This window comes from Meleagris gallopavo, chromosome 1 (assembly GCF_905368555.1).
Source record: "Meleagris gallopavo chromosome 1, MGAL_WU_HG_1.1, whole genome shotgun sequence".
NCBI lineage: Eukaryota > Metazoa > Chordata > Aves > Galliformes > Phasianidae > Meleagris > Meleagris gallopavo.
Window position 1 is genome coordinate 534,086 of NC_139404.1, and position 18,642 is coordinate 552,727.

General features: G+C 59.2%; 1 protein-coding gene across 7 annotated transcripts; it reads left to right on the forward strand.

The window, feature by feature from the left end:
• Nucleotides 1-251: 251 nt before the first annotated feature.
• LOC104912616 (capping protein, Arp2/3 and myosin-I linker protein 3) lies at nucleotides 252-18,641 on the forward strand. Of its 7 annotated transcripts, XM_085236914.1 has the most exons (37): nucleotides 252-444; nucleotides 1,488-1,582; nucleotides 2,058-2,108; nucleotides 2,586-2,645; nucleotides 3,287-3,408; nucleotides 3,718-3,797; nucleotides 4,004-4,074; nucleotides 4,656-4,729; nucleotides 5,035-5,110; nucleotides 5,580-5,701; nucleotides 6,499-6,593; nucleotides 7,014-7,100; nucleotides 7,713-7,822; nucleotides 8,158-8,235; nucleotides 8,310-8,386; nucleotides 8,930-9,034; nucleotides 9,114-9,183; nucleotides 9,278-9,359; nucleotides 9,442-9,538; nucleotides 9,821-9,875; nucleotides 9,971-10,143; nucleotides 10,216-10,284; nucleotides 10,910-11,003; nucleotides 11,078-11,176; nucleotides 11,744-11,866; nucleotides 14,567-14,680; nucleotides 15,021-15,202; nucleotides 15,820-15,907; nucleotides 16,284-16,364; nucleotides 16,674-16,740; nucleotides 16,829-16,899; nucleotides 17,362-17,447; nucleotides 17,787-17,851; nucleotides 18,001-18,071; nucleotides 18,177-18,270; nucleotides 18,397-18,501; nucleotides 18,572-18,641. In XM_085236914.1, the coding sequence occupies exons 1-37, from the start codon at nucleotides 405-407 to the stop codon at nucleotides 18,577-18,579; spliced, it is 3,237 nt and encodes a 1,078-aa protein (XP_085093040.1). In that variant the 5' UTR covers nucleotides 252-404; the 3' UTR covers nucleotides 18,580-18,641. The 7 variants fall into 7 exon arrangements, 6 of the variants coding, with proteins under 6 accessions (XP_085093040.1, XP_085092836.1, XP_085092892.1 ...); XM_085236710.1 differs by having other exon boundaries at nucleotides 18,397-18,641; XM_085236766.1 differs by having other exon boundaries at nucleotides 17,386-17,447; nucleotides 18,397-18,641.
• The last annotated feature ends 1 nt before the right edge of the window (nucleotide 18,642 follows it).

The window sequence follows — 18,642 nt, forward strand, 5'->3', positions numbered from 1 at the left end:
GGAGGGGCCGGGAGCGCCGGGGGGGTCGGGAGGGCCGACGGGGGGGCGGCAGGGGGGGAGGGGCGGGGCAAGGGGGGTTGGGGTCGGGGGGACTGGGAGGAACTGGGAGGAACTGGGAGGAACTGGGAGTTGGGGGGGGCAGCAGGGGAATAGGGGGGCTGAGGTCGTACAAGGAGGTGTTGGGGCGGTAGGCTGTACTGGATGAACGGGAGATATTGGGGAGGGCACGGGAGATATTGGGGAGGGGCACGGGGGGATATTGGGGAGGGACACCGAAGGTTACAGGGGATCGCTGGAGCGCACCGGGAAGAGCCGGGCTGCGCTCGGGTTCCTTCGGACGTTTCCGGCGTCGCTCGGGAACTTCCGGCCTCGCTCGGCTCGGCTCGGCTCCTCTCGGCCGCGGCATGGCCCCGCCGGCGGGGGACGTGTCCCGGGAGCTGCAAGGTAGGCGCCCAGCGCCCCTGTTACCCCAAATCCCCCCACTTCACCCCAAATCCCATCCACATCCCTCCATTTCACCCCCAAACCTCTCAAAATCCTCCAATTTCCCGCTAAATCCCCTCAGTTTTGCATTCAATCCTCCCATTTTCCTCTTAATCCCACCCTCGTTTCCCTCAGATCTCCCCATTTACTCCCAAATCCCAATTAAATGCTTCTATTTTCCCCCAAATCCGTCCACAATTTCCCTCAATTTCCCCTCAAATCCTACCCGAATCCCCTCATTTTCCCCGAAATTTCTCAATTTCCCCTCATTTCCCCCCATATCTCTCTTTGTGGGATCCCCCATAAACTCCCATGGGCTCAGAGGCCCCCATAACTCACCCCGTATCCTTTCACATCCCCCATCCAATCACCTCGTACGTCCCCAGATCTCCTCAGTGCCCCCCTCCATCACCCCACAGCGATCCATATTTTTTCTATGGAGCCACCATATTCCATCCATAGACCTCCTATTACCCTTTGTACCCCCATAATCCCCAAATCCCTTCCATTGACCCTCCCCATCACCTCAGCACCCCTCCTTATTCTCTCCACACTCCCCGCAGATCCTCTCCATGGCCATCCCGTAACCTCGCCCCAATTACCCTATAACATCCCCCCATAATTCTATAAGACACCCACAACCCTTCCATAAGCCCCTAACATACGATATCCCCCCCATAAACTCCCTAGCCCCATAATCCCCCCCCCCAGATCCCTTCCGTGCTTCCCCACGTCTCGCCATAACCCCCCAGACCCCATAACCCCCCAGACCCCATAACCCCCCAGATTCTCCATAACCCCCCTAGAGCTCCCCAACCCCCCCCCTTTCCCCTCGTGCCCCCAAAGCTCCGCGTCCGTGGTGCTGGATCTGGCGCTATCCGTGGTGCTGAAACCGACGCTAAACGGCAACGGGAGCGGGGAGGGGGACAGACTGGAGGGGCGCTGGGGAGGGAGGGGAGGTTACTGGGATGAATCCTTCCTCTCGTAACCCCAACCCCATTCAGAAAGCATCCGCCGGGCCCTGGGGCGGCCCCGCATCCACCTGCTGCTGCGTGCCCGCCTGGAGACCAAACCCCGTCGGCTGGAGGAGAGGATCTTGGTGGGAGCTGGGAGGGATGAGAGGAACAGGAGGGGGATCGGGGCACTGGGAGGGGGACTGGGGGCACTGAGAGGGATCTATGGGTTACTGGAAGCACTGGGAATACTGGAAGTGGGTATTCAGGGGGTACTGGGAGTAGAAATGGGGACACTGGGAAGGGGTCTGGGACATTCGCTATTAAAGACTTAAGAGTTATTGGGAGCACTGGGAGGGGGTCAGAGGCTACTGGGAGGCACTGGGACTGAAAATAGGGACACTGAAACGGGTCTGGGGGCACTGGGAGGTACTGGGAAGGAGAACAGCAGCACTTGAAGGGGAAGTGGGATGCTCTGGGAGGGAGGCTGATGGCACTGAGAAGGGAAATGGGCAAAACGGGGGGCTCTGGGAAATCACTGGGAGCACCAGGGGGCACTGGGAGAGGTCTGAGCTCTTACTGGAGACACTGGGAGCACTGGGTGCCTGCCTCGTCCCCCAGGCCCTCACTGCCTGGCGCCTGCACCTCTTCGGCCCCACAATACCGGCCAAGGTGAGCCCTTGCACGGGAATTTGCACGAGTAAATGTGCTCAATTTTCACATGGTTTGGCACGGGGATTTACAGAATGATTTGCATATGGATGTGCAGAGGGATCTGAATGCGTCCATCCCCCAGCAAAACCCATTGCATGAGAAACCACATGAGGATTTGCATGAGCCTGTTCCCTAGCACAAGCGTTTTATGAGCATTTGCACAAGGATTCTCAGAAGCAACTGTTTGCACAAGTCTGCCTTTTTGCACAAACACTCACATGAAGGCTTAGATGGGAATTCGCACAATAATTTGCACAAGGATTTGCACAAATATATGCACGAGGGTTTGCATGGAGTCCATCCTCTTGCAGAAGGGTTTTCATACTGCTGAGCTCTTTCATATCTGTTTGCACAAAGATTTCCATGAGAAATTGCACGTGGATTTGCATGCCCATCTGTGTGTCCATGTGCACAAAGATTGCTGTTTGTTGCCAGGCTGAAGGTTCTTTGAGCGTGCTGGAGATTCGCTGCATCAGTGCCACCAGCCCCACCCAGGTACCCACCACCTCCCAGTGCAGACCAGTATGGGCCAGTGTGGACTGGTGACCCTCAACTGCTTGCCCAGAATCACGCCAAGCCTCTCAGTGTGCCCAGTGCCCTTCCAGTGACTGCCAGTACCCCCCTAGTGATCTCCTTAAGTCATTCCTTTACCTTATAATAGGTAAAGGTCCATACCTTACCAGTATGGACCAGTATGGATCAGTATGGACTAGTGGCCCTCCACTGCCTACCCAGTCTCCATCCACTGACTCCCAGTGCCTCTCAGGCTCTTACAGTATATCCCATTACCTCCCATTATGGACCAATATGAACCAATCAGCCTCCACTATCTTCCCAGTACCCTCCCAGCACCTCTCAGTGACCTCCCAGTACATCCCAGTGCCTCCCAGTCCCTCTTAGGACATGGCCTGTTCTATGTCCATCGCCCAGTTTCCCGGTATGTTAGCTTTTCTTCCAAGACATCCAAAGCCCTCCTCACCCCTCTCAGCACCCTCCCAGTATATTCCAGTGTCCTTCCAGTTTGTACAAGTCTCTCAAATCCCCTCCATTCCCATTAGAGAGCCCCAATCCCCCCAGGGCTCTGCCAACACCCCCACCAATGCCTCCCAGTGCCTCCCAGTACACCCAGTTCCTAGGTGCGCCTGGACACGGAGCGGGGTCCCCTGGCCCTGGCCCTTGCCAGCCCTTCTGCTGCCGCCTGCCTGGCCCGGGAGCTGGGAGCCGCCCTGGGGCGGGCCCTGCCCTGTGCCCCCCCCGTGTGAGCCATACTTGGGATATGCTGGGAGAGGGTTGGGGTAGGCGGTGGGGGGGACAGGGAGGGGAGTGGGAGGCATTAGGAGAGGGCGGAAGGGGAAGGGAAGGGATTTGGGATATAGCGGGAGCAGTCTGGGGAGGGATTAGATGGCACTGGGTTATACTGGGATGAACTGGGCGGGGTCTGGGGGCACTAGGATGTACAGGGAGGGCACTGGGGTGGATGAACTGAGACGGGAATGGATGTACTGGAATACATTGGGGGTTCCAGTCGGGGGTCGGGGGGGGCTCTGATGCTTGTCCCCGCCCCCAGCTGGACCCTCCCCCCGGCGCCGCCCCTCGACACCTCCCCCACCTCGGAGAGCTCCGCCTCCAGCGGTCCCAGCGTCTGCGGTGAGGGGCGTGGCCACGGAGGGGCGTGGCCACGGGAGGGGCGGGGTCTCGGTGGTGGGCGTGGCCTCGGGGGCCGCATTGGTGTTCGTGGGATACAGGAAGGGGCGGGTTTTTTTGGGGGGGGTCGTGGCTTGTCGCCGATAGGCGTCGTCTGGGAGGGGGCGTGGACAAGATCGGCCACGCCTTCTCCCCTCCAACCCCCACAGGGGGCTTCTCGGACACTTATGCGGCACTGTGTGACTACAACGGGCTGAGCTGCCGGGAGGAGGTGCAGTGGGTGTGTGGTGGGAATTGAGGGCTGTGGAGCACTGGGTGGCTTTAAGGGGTTCTCTGGGGGGCTTTGGGAGGCGTATGGGGTCCCTAGGGGCCTTTGAGGGAACATATGCGGGCAGTGTTTCAGAGGGTACGTGGGGTGTTTCGGTTGGGTCGATGGGGTTTATGAGAAGCTTTCTGGGGGGGTTCTATGGCATTCTTAGGGGGCCTTGAGGGGTCCGTGGGGAAATCTTTGTGGGGTCTCGGGGGATCACTGGGAGTCTAAGTGATCTCTTTTGTCCTGAGGGATCTATGGGGATATATGTGGGGGATTTGGAGGCGTTTGGGATGCAAAGAGAGCATGGGGTTTTGGGGGGGGGATCGATGGTAGTTTGTGGGTTCAGCACCAAGGACAGCGTCGACAGAGGACTTGGGCTCCACGGGGCTGTTGGGGAATCCTTGGGGTCCTTCCGGGGACCCTTAGGGGGTCTCTGGGAAGCTCCAGGGGGTTTGTGGGGTCCTGTGGGTCAGTGGTGGGTCTATAGGGTCTATGGATTTCTCTGGGACGGTCTCTGGGGGGCTATGGGGGTTTTGGGGTCCCCCCAGGACGTGGACACGCTGTACCATGCGGGGGAGCGGAGATGCTTCGACCTGAGGGACTTCAGCCACTTGGAGAGCCGGTGATGGTGGCACTGGGAGCACTGGGAGGGAATGGGTGTTACTGGGAGCACTGGGAAGAGGCTCGGGGCAATTAGGAGGCACTGGAAGGGGAAGTGGGGACACTGGAAGGGGTTTGGGAACAGTGGGAGGTACTGGGAGGGAGAATAGGAGTATTGGGAGGGGATCTGGAGCACATGGAGGCACTGGAAAGGCAGTGGGGAGCTGCTGGGAGGTCACTGGTGCTTACTGGGAGTGCCGGGAGGTGGCTGAGGGTTACTGGAAGGCACTGAGGTGTTCTGGGTGCTTACTGCTGGCACTGGTGCAGGGAGCTGGCACTGGCAGTGGCAGCACTGGGCTACAACCGCTGGTTCCGGGGGCTGTGCTGCCGTGATCTACGCCTGGTGGGTACCCCAAACCCAGGATCTCCCCATAGCCTCCATTTTGGGATCCCCTCGTTCATTTCTCCCCTCCCAAACCCCCACTGTTGGAGTCCCCCGATCATATTTTCCACTACCCCATTCTGGGGGAACCCATTGTCCCTTTACACACGCTTTGGGGTCATCAGCTTGCCTTCTTGCCACATTTCTGAGCTCCCTCCATTTTCAGGGTCCTCCAACACCTCACTTCCATCTCAAAATCAGTGTTGGGGTTCCTGGAACTTCCTCCATCCTGTCTTGGGGTCCCACAAGTTTCAGGACCCCCACAGTTTTGGGGATTCCCCCTGTCCTTCCGCACCATTTTAGGAGTCCCTCACTCCCTTAACTCTCCATACTCCTGTTTTTGGGTCCCTGCCCCCGCCCCATTCTCAGGGTGCTCCCCATTTTGGGGTTCTGTCTCCAACGTTTTGGGCTCTCCCATGTTGTGGTGCAGAGCAGTGAGGTGCAGGCGCAGGTGCTGCATGCTGTGCGTCGCTCACCCGCCTTGGAGGAGCTGATCCTGGACAATGTGGGGTTAAACGCGTATGCTTGGGGTCGATTCCTTTGGGACTTGGGGTGTGCACCCTAAGTGGAAGGGGTGGGATTTTGGGGGGATCTTGAGGGGGGAGGGTTGGAATGGTTTTGGAGAAATTTGGGGGTGATTTAAAGATCTTGGAGGGATTTGGGGGATTTTTGGAGGTTTGGAGGTTTTGGAGGGGTGGATTTTTGGTACATAATTGTGGGAATTGGGGGGGTTGTGGTTGATTTTTTGGGGGTTTAGGGAGATTTGGTGCATTTTTTTTGGTTTGAATGGTTTTGGGAGTGTGTGGGGAATTTGGGGATTTTTGTCTTTTTAGGGAGGAAATTTTACGGGTGTTGGAGTATTTTCAGAGTGGTATTGGTACATTTGGGAGGGAGGCGTGGGTATTTTGGTTGATTTGGGGAGATTGTTATGGGTTTGGGGTTAGGGAATGTTATATGGGTTTAAAGAGATTTGGTACATTGCAAATTTGTGGGTGCACCCTGAGTATGGAGGGATCTAAGATCTAAGTGGAATTTGGGAAGTTTTGGGAAGATCTCGTGGGGGTTTGGAGAGGATCCTGTGGGGTGCTGGGATGTTTCAGAGGGGTACAAAATTGGGGATGTCCCCTTTAGCTGGGGGGAGGTGAGATTTTGCAGGATCAGATTTAAGGCATTTGGAAACCTTTTTCGTTGGGGTGCATGAGGAGTACTTGGAGAAGCCCTTGGGGGAATTTGGGGTGGATTTTGTGTTTTGAGTGAGATCTTGGTGGGTTTGGAGGGATTTAGGGTGAGATTTGGGGCTTGGGGTGTTTCAGAGTTCGAGGTGCCCAAATCTGGCATTCCTCCCCAAGGGACTTCGCCTCCCGGTTGGCAGCAGCGCTGGCGGCTCACCCGGACCCACCGCTGCGATGCCTGGAGCTGCCCCGCGGATCCCTGGGGGACAAAGGTGACCTCCACATCCCCACTGCTCCCCAGAATTCCTACTGCACCTCAAAGCCTCCTGTGGCACTGCAAACCCACTTATAGAACCTCAAAAATCTCCCTAGAACACCCCAATTCCCCCATTAGATCTCAAATCCTTTTCTTGCACCCCAGGAATTCTTCCTCCAAATCCTACCCCAAATGCTCCTTTGCACCCCCAGTTGTCTCCCAGATCCCATTACGGTTATCCAGAAATCCCCCTAGAAGCTCATACTCCCCCCTTCCACTCCGAAGCATCCACTGCCACCCACAGATCCCCTAAATTGTCCCCAAATCCCCTGACTCCGCGATTCCCCCCACCCCCAGATCCCTTATTTGGTGTTGCCCAAACTTTTGGGGTCTGCCCTTATTTTGTGGTTCCCCTCAATTTCGGACTCCTCTCCAGGCCTGGCAGCACTGAGTCAGCGCTTCCTGGGGCTGCCAGGGGGGCTGCGACGGCTACGCTTGCCCCATTGCGGCCTGGGGGCACGAGGTGGGGCTGGGGGCACTGTGCAGTGTTGTGGGGCAGGGGGTGTCGAGAGCAGGGAGGGTGCGATGGGAACGCGGTACTGGAGGAATATGGGGGAGGGGAAAGGATATTAAGGGGCCATTGGGTGACCCATAGGGTTCTGGGCGCCCTGCGGTGTGATGGGGACCCATAGGGTGCCCACAAGAATATTGGAGTGTCTTCTAGGTAATGGTATGCCCCATAAGGTTTTGGGGTGCCCGTGGGGTTAAGGAGACCTACTGGGTAATGTGGAGCCCCGTGGGGATATTGCAGTGCCCATGGAGGTGTTGGGGTGCCCACTGAGGTTGGTTGGTGGGAGGGGGAGATTGTGTTATTGGGATGCTTCTGCAGCAGTGGGGAGCACTCTAAATGTGAACAGGTTACTGGTGTGAAACTGATCATTTTGGTGCCAAAATATTTTTGGGGGTTGTGAGGTGCCAATGAATACAATGAATACAATGAATACTGTTGGGTTCTGGGGAGTCCCCTGGGGATACTGGGCTGTGCATGGAAATTTTGGGATGCTTATGTGTGCTGTGGTTCTGTATGCCTCCATGGGTTCCTCCATGGGTACTGCACCCCACACCTGCCCCACAGGATTGGCGGCGCTGGGCCGGGCGCTGGGCGCAAACCCCGCTTTCCGCAGTGCCCTACAACTGCTGGACCTGGGCCACAATCCTGGGCTGCTGGGCAGCCCCCACGGCACTGTAGGATGGGAATGGGGTGCTATGGGGCAGGGATGGGGTTGTGGGGCGCTGGAGGTCAATGAGGGGTACTGGGGTTTGGATGTATGCTATGGGGCTGGAGTGGTGCTATGAGCTGGATAGACTGTATGGCGTTGGAGGGGATGCTGTGGGCTAGAACAGGAGTTGTGGGACTGGAGAAGTTGCTATGGGGTTGAAGAGGGGGTGTTGGGCAGGGTACAGTGGGATGCAATGGGGCTGGATGGGTGCTAAGGGGCTGGATGGGGTGGGTGGTACTATGGGACTGGGTGCTGTACTATGGAGCAGCCGTGGGGTCAGGCCCTACTCCACACCTCCAGGACCTCTTTGCTTTCCTGGCTCAACCCAACGCCCTCCTGCACCTTGACCTGGCTTCCACTGACTGCGCCCTTGATGTGGTGAGGGGCTGTGGGGTCGCCATGGGGCTGCCGTGGGGCAGTCGTGGGGCTGATGGCCCCCTTGTGCCTCCCAGCTCTTCGGGGCGCTGCTGCACGGCTGTTGCTCACGGCTCAGCTACCTCAACGTGGCCGGGAACAGCTTCTGCCACCGGTCAGCTCCTGCCCCACATGTCGATGGTGGCTGTGGGGCAGGGGGCAGGTGGGGCCTGGGGAGGCAGTTGGGAGCCCATTGAAAGTTGGAGTACCCTGCTGGCCAGTCACGAAGGCAAATAGGTTGCCCAGAATGTCATGGGGTGGATGGCCATCCCACTGTGTGGTAGAGCATCCCGTTGGGTGGTAGAGAACCCCTCTGAGCACTGGAGTGCCCTATTGGCCAATCAAGAAGTGCCATTGGGCGGTTGAGCACCCTTCTGAATAGTGGGAAGACCCCTTTGGGCATTGGAGCACCCAACTGGCCAATCTCTTGGGTGATCTGGAACAACACTGGGTGGTTGAACATCCTGTTATGTGGTCAGGAACCCCACTGGGTGGTCAGGAACCCCATTGGGTGGTCGAGTACCGTGTTGGGTGGTCAAGAACTCTGTTGGGTGTCCAAGGGCTCCATTGAGTTTTGGCCCGACTGGTTGGTGCAAGGAGTGCCTGGTTGACCCCAGATGGGTGGGGCTGATGGAACCCTGCTTCCACCTCCCCCCAGGAAGAGCCGTGAGGTCCCACCCACCCTGCAGCAGTTCTTCTGCAGCACCTTTGCTCTGTCCCACATCAGCCTGGCAGGCGTGCGGCTGCCCCCTGATGCTCTCAGGTGAGCTTCGCCCCCTGGGGTGGCCCTCTGCCTTCTGGGGAGATGGAGATGTGGGTGCACCGTGATCTGCCCTCCCCAGGTCTCTCCTGCAGGGATTGGCTGCCAACACCCACCTGAGCGACCTCCACCTGGACCTGAGCAGCTGTGAGGTGGGGGGGGGGCACTGCCCAAGGTGGGAGGGGTCCTGTGGGCACCCCTCGCGTCATTTTCTGTCCCTGTCCAATTCCTGGTGCCATCTTGCAGCTCCGCTCGCCAGGGGCTCGTGTGTTGGAGGAGCTGCTGGGGGGCATCAGTGCCGTGGGCAGCCTGGACCTCTCAGACAATGGTGAGAAGAGGGAGAAACCCCATCATGGGGACTGGCCTGGGACCCTGCCACTATCTCCAGTTTCTCCCCGCACTTCTCTCAGGCTTTGATGCCGATTTGCTGACGCTCGTACCAGCCCTGGGGAGGAACAAGGCCCTGAAGCACCTCTGGTTGGGCAAGAACTTCAGTGTCAAGGCGCGGTGAGTGCCCCTGCTGGACTCCCCCTGGTTCCATAGGGCCTTCTGAGGGCCCTCCTCCCCACCAGCCCTGGAGGAGGTAAACAGAACCATCGCTGGGCTGAGTCCGAGGGGGTCCACTTCGATCCTAATGGCCAAAGCCGTGTCACGGAAGCCCACCAAGACCTGATGGGCATCGCTGTGCCCGTGGAGGCCCACCAAGACCCCAGAGTGCTCACTGACGTCTTCTGAGACCCCAAGGGCCAGGCTGAGTCCATGTCCCACTGTTCTTTCTCCCCCCTTCAGAACACTGGAGGAGATCCTCCACAAGCTGGTGCAGGTCATCCAGGAGGACGACTGCGTGAGTTCCCCAGGGGACGGTGGGGTGGCAGGTGGACATCCACTTCTGTGGATCCCCCAGGCCCCATCTCTTGTCCTCTCTGCCCTTCCCGTAAGTCCCTGCAGTCGCTGTCAGTGGCTGAATCGAGGCTGAAGGCCAGGACCTGTATCCTGGTGAACGCGCTGGGCAGCAATGCCTGCTTGGCCAAAGTGGACCTCAGTGGTAACCTCATGGAGGACATGGGCGCCAAGATGCTGGCCAAGGCCCTGCAGATCAACAGCACCCTGCGGTGGGTGGGTGGTTTCACGGGGGGTTCAGGGGTGGTCTCTCCACCCCGACGTCACCTGTGGTCCCATGGCAGGAGCCTCAGCTGGGACAGGAACAACACGACAGCTGTGGGCTTCCAGGACATCGCCAGGGCCATGGAGAGGTGAGTGGGACCACCAGCATATTATACTGCAGGTGACGCCCCATCTGGAGCTTGTGAACACCAGGTTCAAACAACCAACCAGATCCGGACATGACACCTGGATCTCCAGACAGGTCAACCAGTTTTTGGACCTACTTGTCTGTGCTAGACTGTGCAACTGGCTATTCCATACAGGTTAATGGGTTACCAACTGATTCTAAACAATTTTTAGATGGGAAACCCATCCCAGACAAGTCAGTGGGTTCCCAATTAGTAAACTGGTTCAAGACTGGTCAACCCCAAAAAACTGAGTGTCTAGATCAGATATCCCATCCCATACTTGTCAGTTGCATCCCAACCACTCAGCTGCTTCTAGACTGGTCAAACATGTCTAGACTGGACAACCATCTCAGAGCAGTCAACTTTTCCAAAACGTCAATGGGATCTCAGCTAGTCAACTGGTTTTAGACTGGGCAACCATCTCTAGACTGCTCAGTCATCTTTAGACCAGTCAACTCATTTCAGTTCAGTCGGTGGGATCCGGTCTGGTCAACTGGCTCTACAGTGATCAACCAGCTGTTGACCAATCAACCTGCTGTATTCCACTGTCAATGGAATCCCAAGAAGATCCATGTCCTCTCAACAGCAACCACACATTGACCTTCATGGCCCTTCCCCTCTGTGACCTCACAGCCGCCTACCGTAGTTCCCCGGAGCGGACAGACACTGGTTGGCAGCAGGTGGGTGGAGGCATCTGGGGATTCTCTAAAATTTGTGTCTGGGAGTCTCAGGCATCCCAATTTCCCTCCTGAAGATCCAATGGTGCCTCCTACGCAATGGCCGCGGTCCCAAGGTGCCACCAGAGCAGGTGCTCCGGCTGCAGCGGGGCATTGTCACCAGCACGGCTGAGCAAGTAATCTTTCCCCAGGGACATGGGGAACCTGGGGACTGGGGACGCTTGTGGGGCAGGAGAGGACAGATGCGGGGCCAATTTGTGGCAGCCGTGGGGCAGATGTGGGAAGTGACAGGGATACGGGATAGCGGCCAGAAGGATGCTTGGGTGGCTACTCGGGTGGTTGCTAGGCAGCTTTTGGGGTGATTATAAGTGTTGCTGAGGGATTGCCTTGGTGGTTTCCAGGGCAGTTGCTGGGGCAGTAAGAGCAGAATCTGCTGTTGTTTCTGGAGTGGTTGCCAAGATGAGAGATTGTCGGAGCAGTTGCGAGGCTGGTTGCTGGAGTGGTTATTGGGGCGATGGGAAATATTCCTGACATAATGCCGGGCTGATTGCTGGGGCAATGGGAAGTTGCTAGGATGGTTGCCAGGGTGGTTGCCGGGGTGATGGGAGGCGTTGCTGATGAGGTGCTGGGGCAGTGGCTGTGGAGGTTGCTGAGGTGATGGGGGCAGTTGTTGAGGGGATGCCGGGATGGTTGCCAGTTGCCAGGGTGGTTGCCAGGGCTGTTGCCAAGGAGATGTGCTGCAGATGCTCTGCCGGCTGAGCGGACGAGTGCAGGCGGCGGCGCGGGGGCTGCGGGGGCACCCAGGGGCACAGCGGGACCTTGCAGAGGCCCAGGAGCTGCTGCGGGAAGCCAGGAACGCCCGTGCGGTGAGCACCCCAACAGCATGTACCCAACAGAGACCAACGGGAGCCTGCGTGCCCTGAGATAGCCCTGAAACACTCCCAAATCCCCAGCGCCGCACCCACAAGCACAGCATCTGACCCCCAGATTGAAGCATCTTCTCCCCCCCCCAAAGTAGAACCCTCAAAGAACCCCAGGAACATCCGCAGGACCCCAACATCCCCCACCCCAGATTTTTAGCGTATGACCCCCACATTGAAGTATCGCCCCCACAAAGTTGAACCCCCAAAGCACCCCAGGAGCCCTGCAGAAAACCCCTGCATGCCCATCAGAATTGGAGTATCCGACTCCCCCGTTGAAGCTCCTCCCCAGAATTGAAGCGTTCTCCCTCAAGGAACCTCAGAAACACCCCCCCAGAATAGCGTCAGCTTCAAAATAGAAACATCTCACCCCAAAATTGAAGCTTCCCGCCCAAATAAAGAGAACCCTTAAAAAACTCAGAATCTTTATAGAAATTAAAGCATACCTCCCCAAATGAAGCATCTCCTCCCAAAGCTGAAACATTTCCCCCCACCCTGATAAAAATAGAACTCCCCCTCAACAAACAGAAGCCCTCCCAAAGCCCATCCCAAACCTCCCTCCAGAACAGTGTTCTTCCTCTCAAAAATGAGACCCCTCCGAATGAGATCTCCTCCAGCACCACAAAACCAGCCCTGGGGTGCTGACAGCCCAAATTTTCACCATGACCTTGTGACCCCCCCCCATGATCCCTATGACTCCTATGAATCCCACTGCTCCCCTGTGACCCAGGGACCCCTAAGATCTCCCATGAACTACGATACCCTGTGACTTCTTTGACTTCCCATGACCTCGTAACCTCATGACCCCCATCACTCCTCTGGCCTCCCATATTGTCCCATGACCTCTACGACTCTCTTGACCCCTTGCATGACCTCCCATCACCTCCCTCCCTCTCCCCCCATGACCCTATGACCTCCCATTTGAGGAGTAAGAGGGAAATGCACAGGCAGCAGGAGCAGGGATGGGTGGCCTGGGAAGAGTACAGGGATGTCAGCAGGACATGGCACAGATGGAGCTGCAGTGGGCGAGGTGTGGCAGATAATGAGAAGGGATTCTACAGGTCCCTTGGTCAGAAGAAACAGGCTGAGAAGAGTGCACCCTCTGTGATGGAGGAGAAGGGGGCCAAGGCAGCAGCAGACACGGAGGTGGCTGAGGCACAATGAATTCTTTGCTTCAGGCTTCACTGGCAGCCACATCTCACACGTCTCTGCAGGTGGAGGCGGGGGAGCAAAGCCCCTCCGCTGCAGTCAAGGAGCAGGTTTGAGAACAGCTGACGAGGCCGAATGTGTACAGTCCCCGCTGCACCCAGATCCTGCAGTGGGAGGTGTTCAGGGACGTGAGGGCTGAGCAGGTGATCTGAGACGGCTTCCCCGAGGGCAGGTCGTGCCTTACCCAGCCGTGCGGGTGGAGCGATGGCTGCCGCAGACCAATGCAGAGCAACCGATGGCGTCATCCGCTGGGACTCCTGCAGGGCTGCTGGCACGGCCCACGTCACATCTCCCGCGGGAAGATATGGATTTCACCATTCCACGGGCGGCTGCAGCCCGAGGGCTGTGGGCAGTGGCTCTGTGTGCAGGTGGAGGTACTCACAAATAGTGTCCCCCCGGGGTCCTCGTGGGAGCGGTGTGCCTGAACATCTTCATCAGTGACTGGATGTTGGGATCCGTGTGCCCTCAGTTTGGTGATGACCCCATGCTGAGTGCTGCGGTGACACAACAGAAGGATGTTGATGCCACCATCCAGAGGGGGCTGGGCAGACTCAAAAAGTGGGCACGTGTGAACTGAGTGAGGGTCAACGGGGCCAGGTGTAGCTGTTGGGTCGGGGCAATCGCAGCTGTGAGTACAGAGCGGGAGAAGAACGGCTTGAGAGCAGCCCTGCTGAGGGGGACCCGGGGGGTGAAAAGCCGGACGTGATCCAGTGCTGAGTGCCAGCAGCCTGAGGGCAACCGCAGCACAGGCTGCACCGACGGAGAGCGGTGGGGCGGGGCGGGGACCGGCCCCGTCTGTCCGCCCTCGGGAGCCCCTTCCGGGCCGCGGGAGCCGTGCGGCTGCGGGAGCGGGGCCGGACGACGCCACGGCGATGGCGGGGGGCTGCGGCTGTGTGTGGGGAGAGGCCGAGGGAGGGGCTGTGCAGCCTGGACAAGGGACGGCTGCGGGGACACCGCGCTGCGGCCTTCCAGTACTCGAATGGAGCCTGTGAGCAGGAAGGGGAGCGACTTTGAACGGCCCGGCGCTGCGCCCCGGAGCTGTGGGTGCCCCATCCCTGGAGGTGCCCCATCCCTGGAGGTGCCCCATCCCTGGAGGTGCCCGTGGCCATGGATGGGCAGCCCGAGCTGGGGGGCGCGCAGCCCAAGGCAGGGATGGGGCTGGATGATCGTTAAGGTTCCTTCCAACGCAGTCATTTTGTGGTTATTTACTCCCCGCAACCCCACAACCTCATCACCCCCTGACCTCACGTGACCCCGACCTCACGTGACCCCTGACCTCACGTGACCCCACGACCTTACGTGACCCTCACGACCTCATGACTGCCACGATCCCCTTGAACTCCATGACCTCTGTGACCTCCATGCCCCTCCACGACTCCGTGACCTCCTCCGACTCCATGGCCATGCGAACGCCCCCCTGACCCTGTGACCCCCCAGCTGTTCCCCAGCCTGGCAGCGCTGGGACCGGCAGGGGCCGGAGCGGGACCGCTGCAGCTCCTCCTGCAGGGCGTGGCTGGGGACGTGGCCAAGGCTGTGGACAAGGAGCTGGAGGTGAGCGCTGGGGGAAGTGGGAGGGACCGGGAGGGGTCTGCTGGAGAACTGGGAAGGAGCGGGAGGGAATGAGAGGCGTGGGAAGGGCTGGGAAGGACGAGGAGGGAGCTGGGAGGAGCTGGGGAGCACTGGGAGGAGGAACTGGGATGGAATGGGAGGGACGGGAGGGGCTGAAGGGGAACAGAGAGGGAACTGGGAGATGCTGGGAGGGAACTGGAGGAACTGGGGATGCTGAAGGCCCTCGAACGCGGCCCAAACCCCAGTCGGGAAGGGAAAGGTCTTCCAGGTGGGGGTCCCCTCACCGGAAGTCCCCCTCCCGACCGGAAGTCCCCTTCCCCAGGTGCTGCTGGAGGCGCTGCTGGGTCGGGCCGCCGAGCTCTGCCCCCGGGCGACGGCGGCTGGGGTGTGGCCCGGGGGGGCGTGGCTCGGGGGGGCGCCTCGGCCACGCCCCCCGCTGCCCCCCGGCCTGGCCCCGGGGGCGCTGCTGGAGCGGGCGGGGGAGGAGATCCGGGAGCAGCTGGGGTAAGGGGCACTGGGGGCACTGGGGGCACTGGGATGGGTGGGAGCGAGGTGTAGTGGAAAGGCGCTGGAAGGGCGGGGGGGAACGTTGGGATGTATTGCAAATGAGTGGGAGTGTGCACTGAGAGTGCTGGGATAGTCAGAGTGACTGAGACGGTGTTAAAAATGACTGGGAAGGCGCTGAGATATACCGGGAAACCACCAGGATGGACTGGGATAGGCTAGGATGTACTGGGAGAGCATTAGGGTGAACTAGGATAGATTCAAAATGACTGGGAGGGCACTGTGAAACATTGGGAAGCCACTTGGGTGTTCTGGAAGCAAGTGGGGCATACTGCCGGATGCTGGAGTATAGTGGAATATAGCCGGATGTACAGAGAGGCACTGGGATATACTGAAATGGCACTGAGATATTCAGGGAGGGCATTGAGGGTTGCTGGGGGAGTGCTGAAGGGAGCTGGGAGGCACTGGGACATACTGGGAGGGATGTGTGGGAGACTAGAAGGAGATCAGGGAATACTGGGAGGGGATTAGGGTGCACTGGAATGTACTGGGAGGGCACTGGTGGTCACTAGAAGGGGTGCTGGTTCTGCTACCACCCCAAGTGTTCTTGTGGTCAGGGAGGTGCAGCTGGCGCTGGTGACGTCCCTGACCCAGGCGGTGGTGGCTGAGCTGCTGCGGGAGCTATGCCGTGTCCACCAAGCACTGGTGAGTCCCCCCCCAATCCTCAAACAGCCCCCTGGTCCTCCATGAACCCCCAAAGTACTCCAGCAGCCTCCAAGGTTCTCCAATTCCCTGAGGTCTCCAATACCCATTGGTTTTCCAACATCCTCTGGAGACCTCCAACTTCCTGTGGCTCTCCAAGATGTTTTGGGTCTTCCAACACCCTTTCAAGGTCCTCTTACATTCTGTGGTGTCCTCCAGTCTCCCAAAGTCCTCCAGCATCTTCCCAGTCATCCAACAACTTTTGGGTCTTGCAACACCGTTGAGATCTGCAAACACCCCCTCAAGTTCTCCAACACTCCTTTGGTTCAAAACCCTACAATATCCTCCAGCCCTCTAAAATCTCCCCATGTGCCTCCAGGCCCAGCACCTGCAGGATCCGAGGAGTCCCCAGGGGCAGGAGCCGTCCAACAGCACCGATGAGGAGCTGGGCGTTGATGTTGTAAGAAGAAGGGCAAAAGTTAGGGAGAACATCCAAAATCCGGGGGGGCATGCAGTTTTGGGGTGTTGGGGTGCCCTGTGGATCAGAGGGGAGATCTGGGTGGAGATCATGGGCTCTGGAGACTCCAATGCGTATTTTGAGTGCCATGAGAATTTGGGAGAAAGGCAGGGGATCTGGGGAAGCTTATACATGGGGGTGAAGCTAGGGAGTTTTGGGAGTCTCCTGTGGATTTGGGTGTACTTAAGGGTGTTGGATTGACGTGACAATTTTGAGATGAAACCAAAGGACTTTTGGGTTCTTCCCTTGGAGGACGCACCGACGCTGCAGCGGCACAGGCGCTGCTGCCGCCGCACCCGCCCGCCTTCTGCCTTCATGGGTGAGCACCTGCATGGCCATGCACCATCACCTGTCACTGAGCGTCGTAGTGCATTGTTACCCATCATGGCAAATGTCACTGCCCCCAGGCCAATCCGAGGGCCTGGAGTCACCGTCGCCCCCCAGGAGCTCTGAGGGGGATCCCAAGCCCCACCCACTGGTGAGTAGCCCTGCCCGCTGTGACAGAGCCCTGTCCATTGGTCCCTACCCTGCCCACAGCCCCATAGCCTGCCCTATAGCTGCTGTCTTTAGGCTTGTAGCCGTGGCCACTGCTGGACATGCCCCCGGACACATCGCCACGCCCCCAAGCCCACAGCCCCGCCCCCATCCCCTGGCTATAACCACAGCCACTTGGCCACGCCCTGCTGGCACCAAGCCCCACCCACTGCCACGTAGCCCCACCTACAGACACCACCACCCAGCACCTCATAGCCCCGCCTCCAACTCGTGGCCCCGCCCCCTGTCTGCAGCCCCACCTCCTGCTCTTGGCCACGCCCACTGCCCAATGGCCCCTCCCTGTGACCTCACACCCACAAAGCGTCCCTTGACCACGCCCCCAAGATACTACCCCTGCCCCTTGAGGCCCCGCCCCCCAGGTAAATGGGCGTGGCCTCCCTTAAAGGTGCGGTGCTCCTCTTTTCCTCAGCACTTCAGGGCCCCGGAGGCGCAGGCGGTGGGGGGCACCCCCCAGCAGGAGGAGTTTGGTCGGTGAGCTGGGGTTGAGGGATTGGGGTGCAAGAGGGTGTTCCCAACGTGGTGATGGAGGGATCAACGAGAGCTGGGGGGAGAGGGAAGCTGTTAGGGTCCAGGAGAAGGCAACTGGGAATACTGCAGGGGGATCATGAGGGATTAACTGGGGATCATAGGGTGCAACTGAGGTCTTCTGGTGCTATGGGGTGCAAAAATGGGGTATCTGCAGCTTTAGAGGGGGTAAATGTGGAAAGTCTTGTAGAGGTAATGAGTTAATTTGTGATCCTGGAGGGGTAGCTGGAGTTGAGGGGGCAATAGGAGGGTGCCTGTGGGTCACACGGTCTGTGTCGCCCCTAGGCTGCCCCCCACAGTGCCTCCCTATCCCCAGGAGCACAGCTGCAGCCCAGGCTCAGAGGCATCAGGTGGGTTCCCCCTGCCAAAGCTGCCCATGATGCTTGAATCCTCCCACAAAGCCAGGGGTTTCCCCAGAACCCTATTCATGAAGAACACCCTCCCCAAAATTATTTTTCTCTCTCAAAAACGTGTCTTTAATTCACGTTTCCCACTGCAGCCCCTCCTGAAGCTGGCAGCCCCGGGCTGGAGTGGGTGGGGCTTCCTTCCCCACAGACCCCGCCCCCTCAGGTCAGTGGCAGCGCGGGGTCAGCCAGGCTCCGCCCACAGCCGGGTGGAGAACGGCCATGGGGGCGGGGCTTAGCGCTGCAGGCTCCGCCTTCCGCCCGTCTCTAGGCCCCGCCCAGGATGGGGGCGTGGCCCCAGCAGAGCTGCGGCGGCGAGGGAGGGGGCGGGGCCATCCCGGAGGCCACGCCCACTGCTCCGACAGGTGAGGGCTGCGTGAGACCCAGCGATACCGGGAGGGGCGGTGGGCATCCGGAAGTGCGCTGGGATGCCGGAGGGGTTCAGGCAGCGTTCCTGGGGCGCTGTGGGATGCCGGAGGTCTCTCTCGCAGGGACCTCAGACAGGAGCCGCCAGCTGCCCCCCCCGAAGCCCCAGCGGAGGCAGCGAGCCCATTCCTGCGACAAGGCGGACGCCGGGCCCGGGCCGGGGGGAGGAGGTGAGGCCGCCGCGGTGCTCTTGAAGGGCACCGCTCACCTCACCGCTCGAACGGCCACTTCTCCCCACAGGCACCTGAGGGGCGGGCAGGACCTCGCGACGGCCGCTCACGGACGGGAATAAACTTTTATCGAAGAGAAAC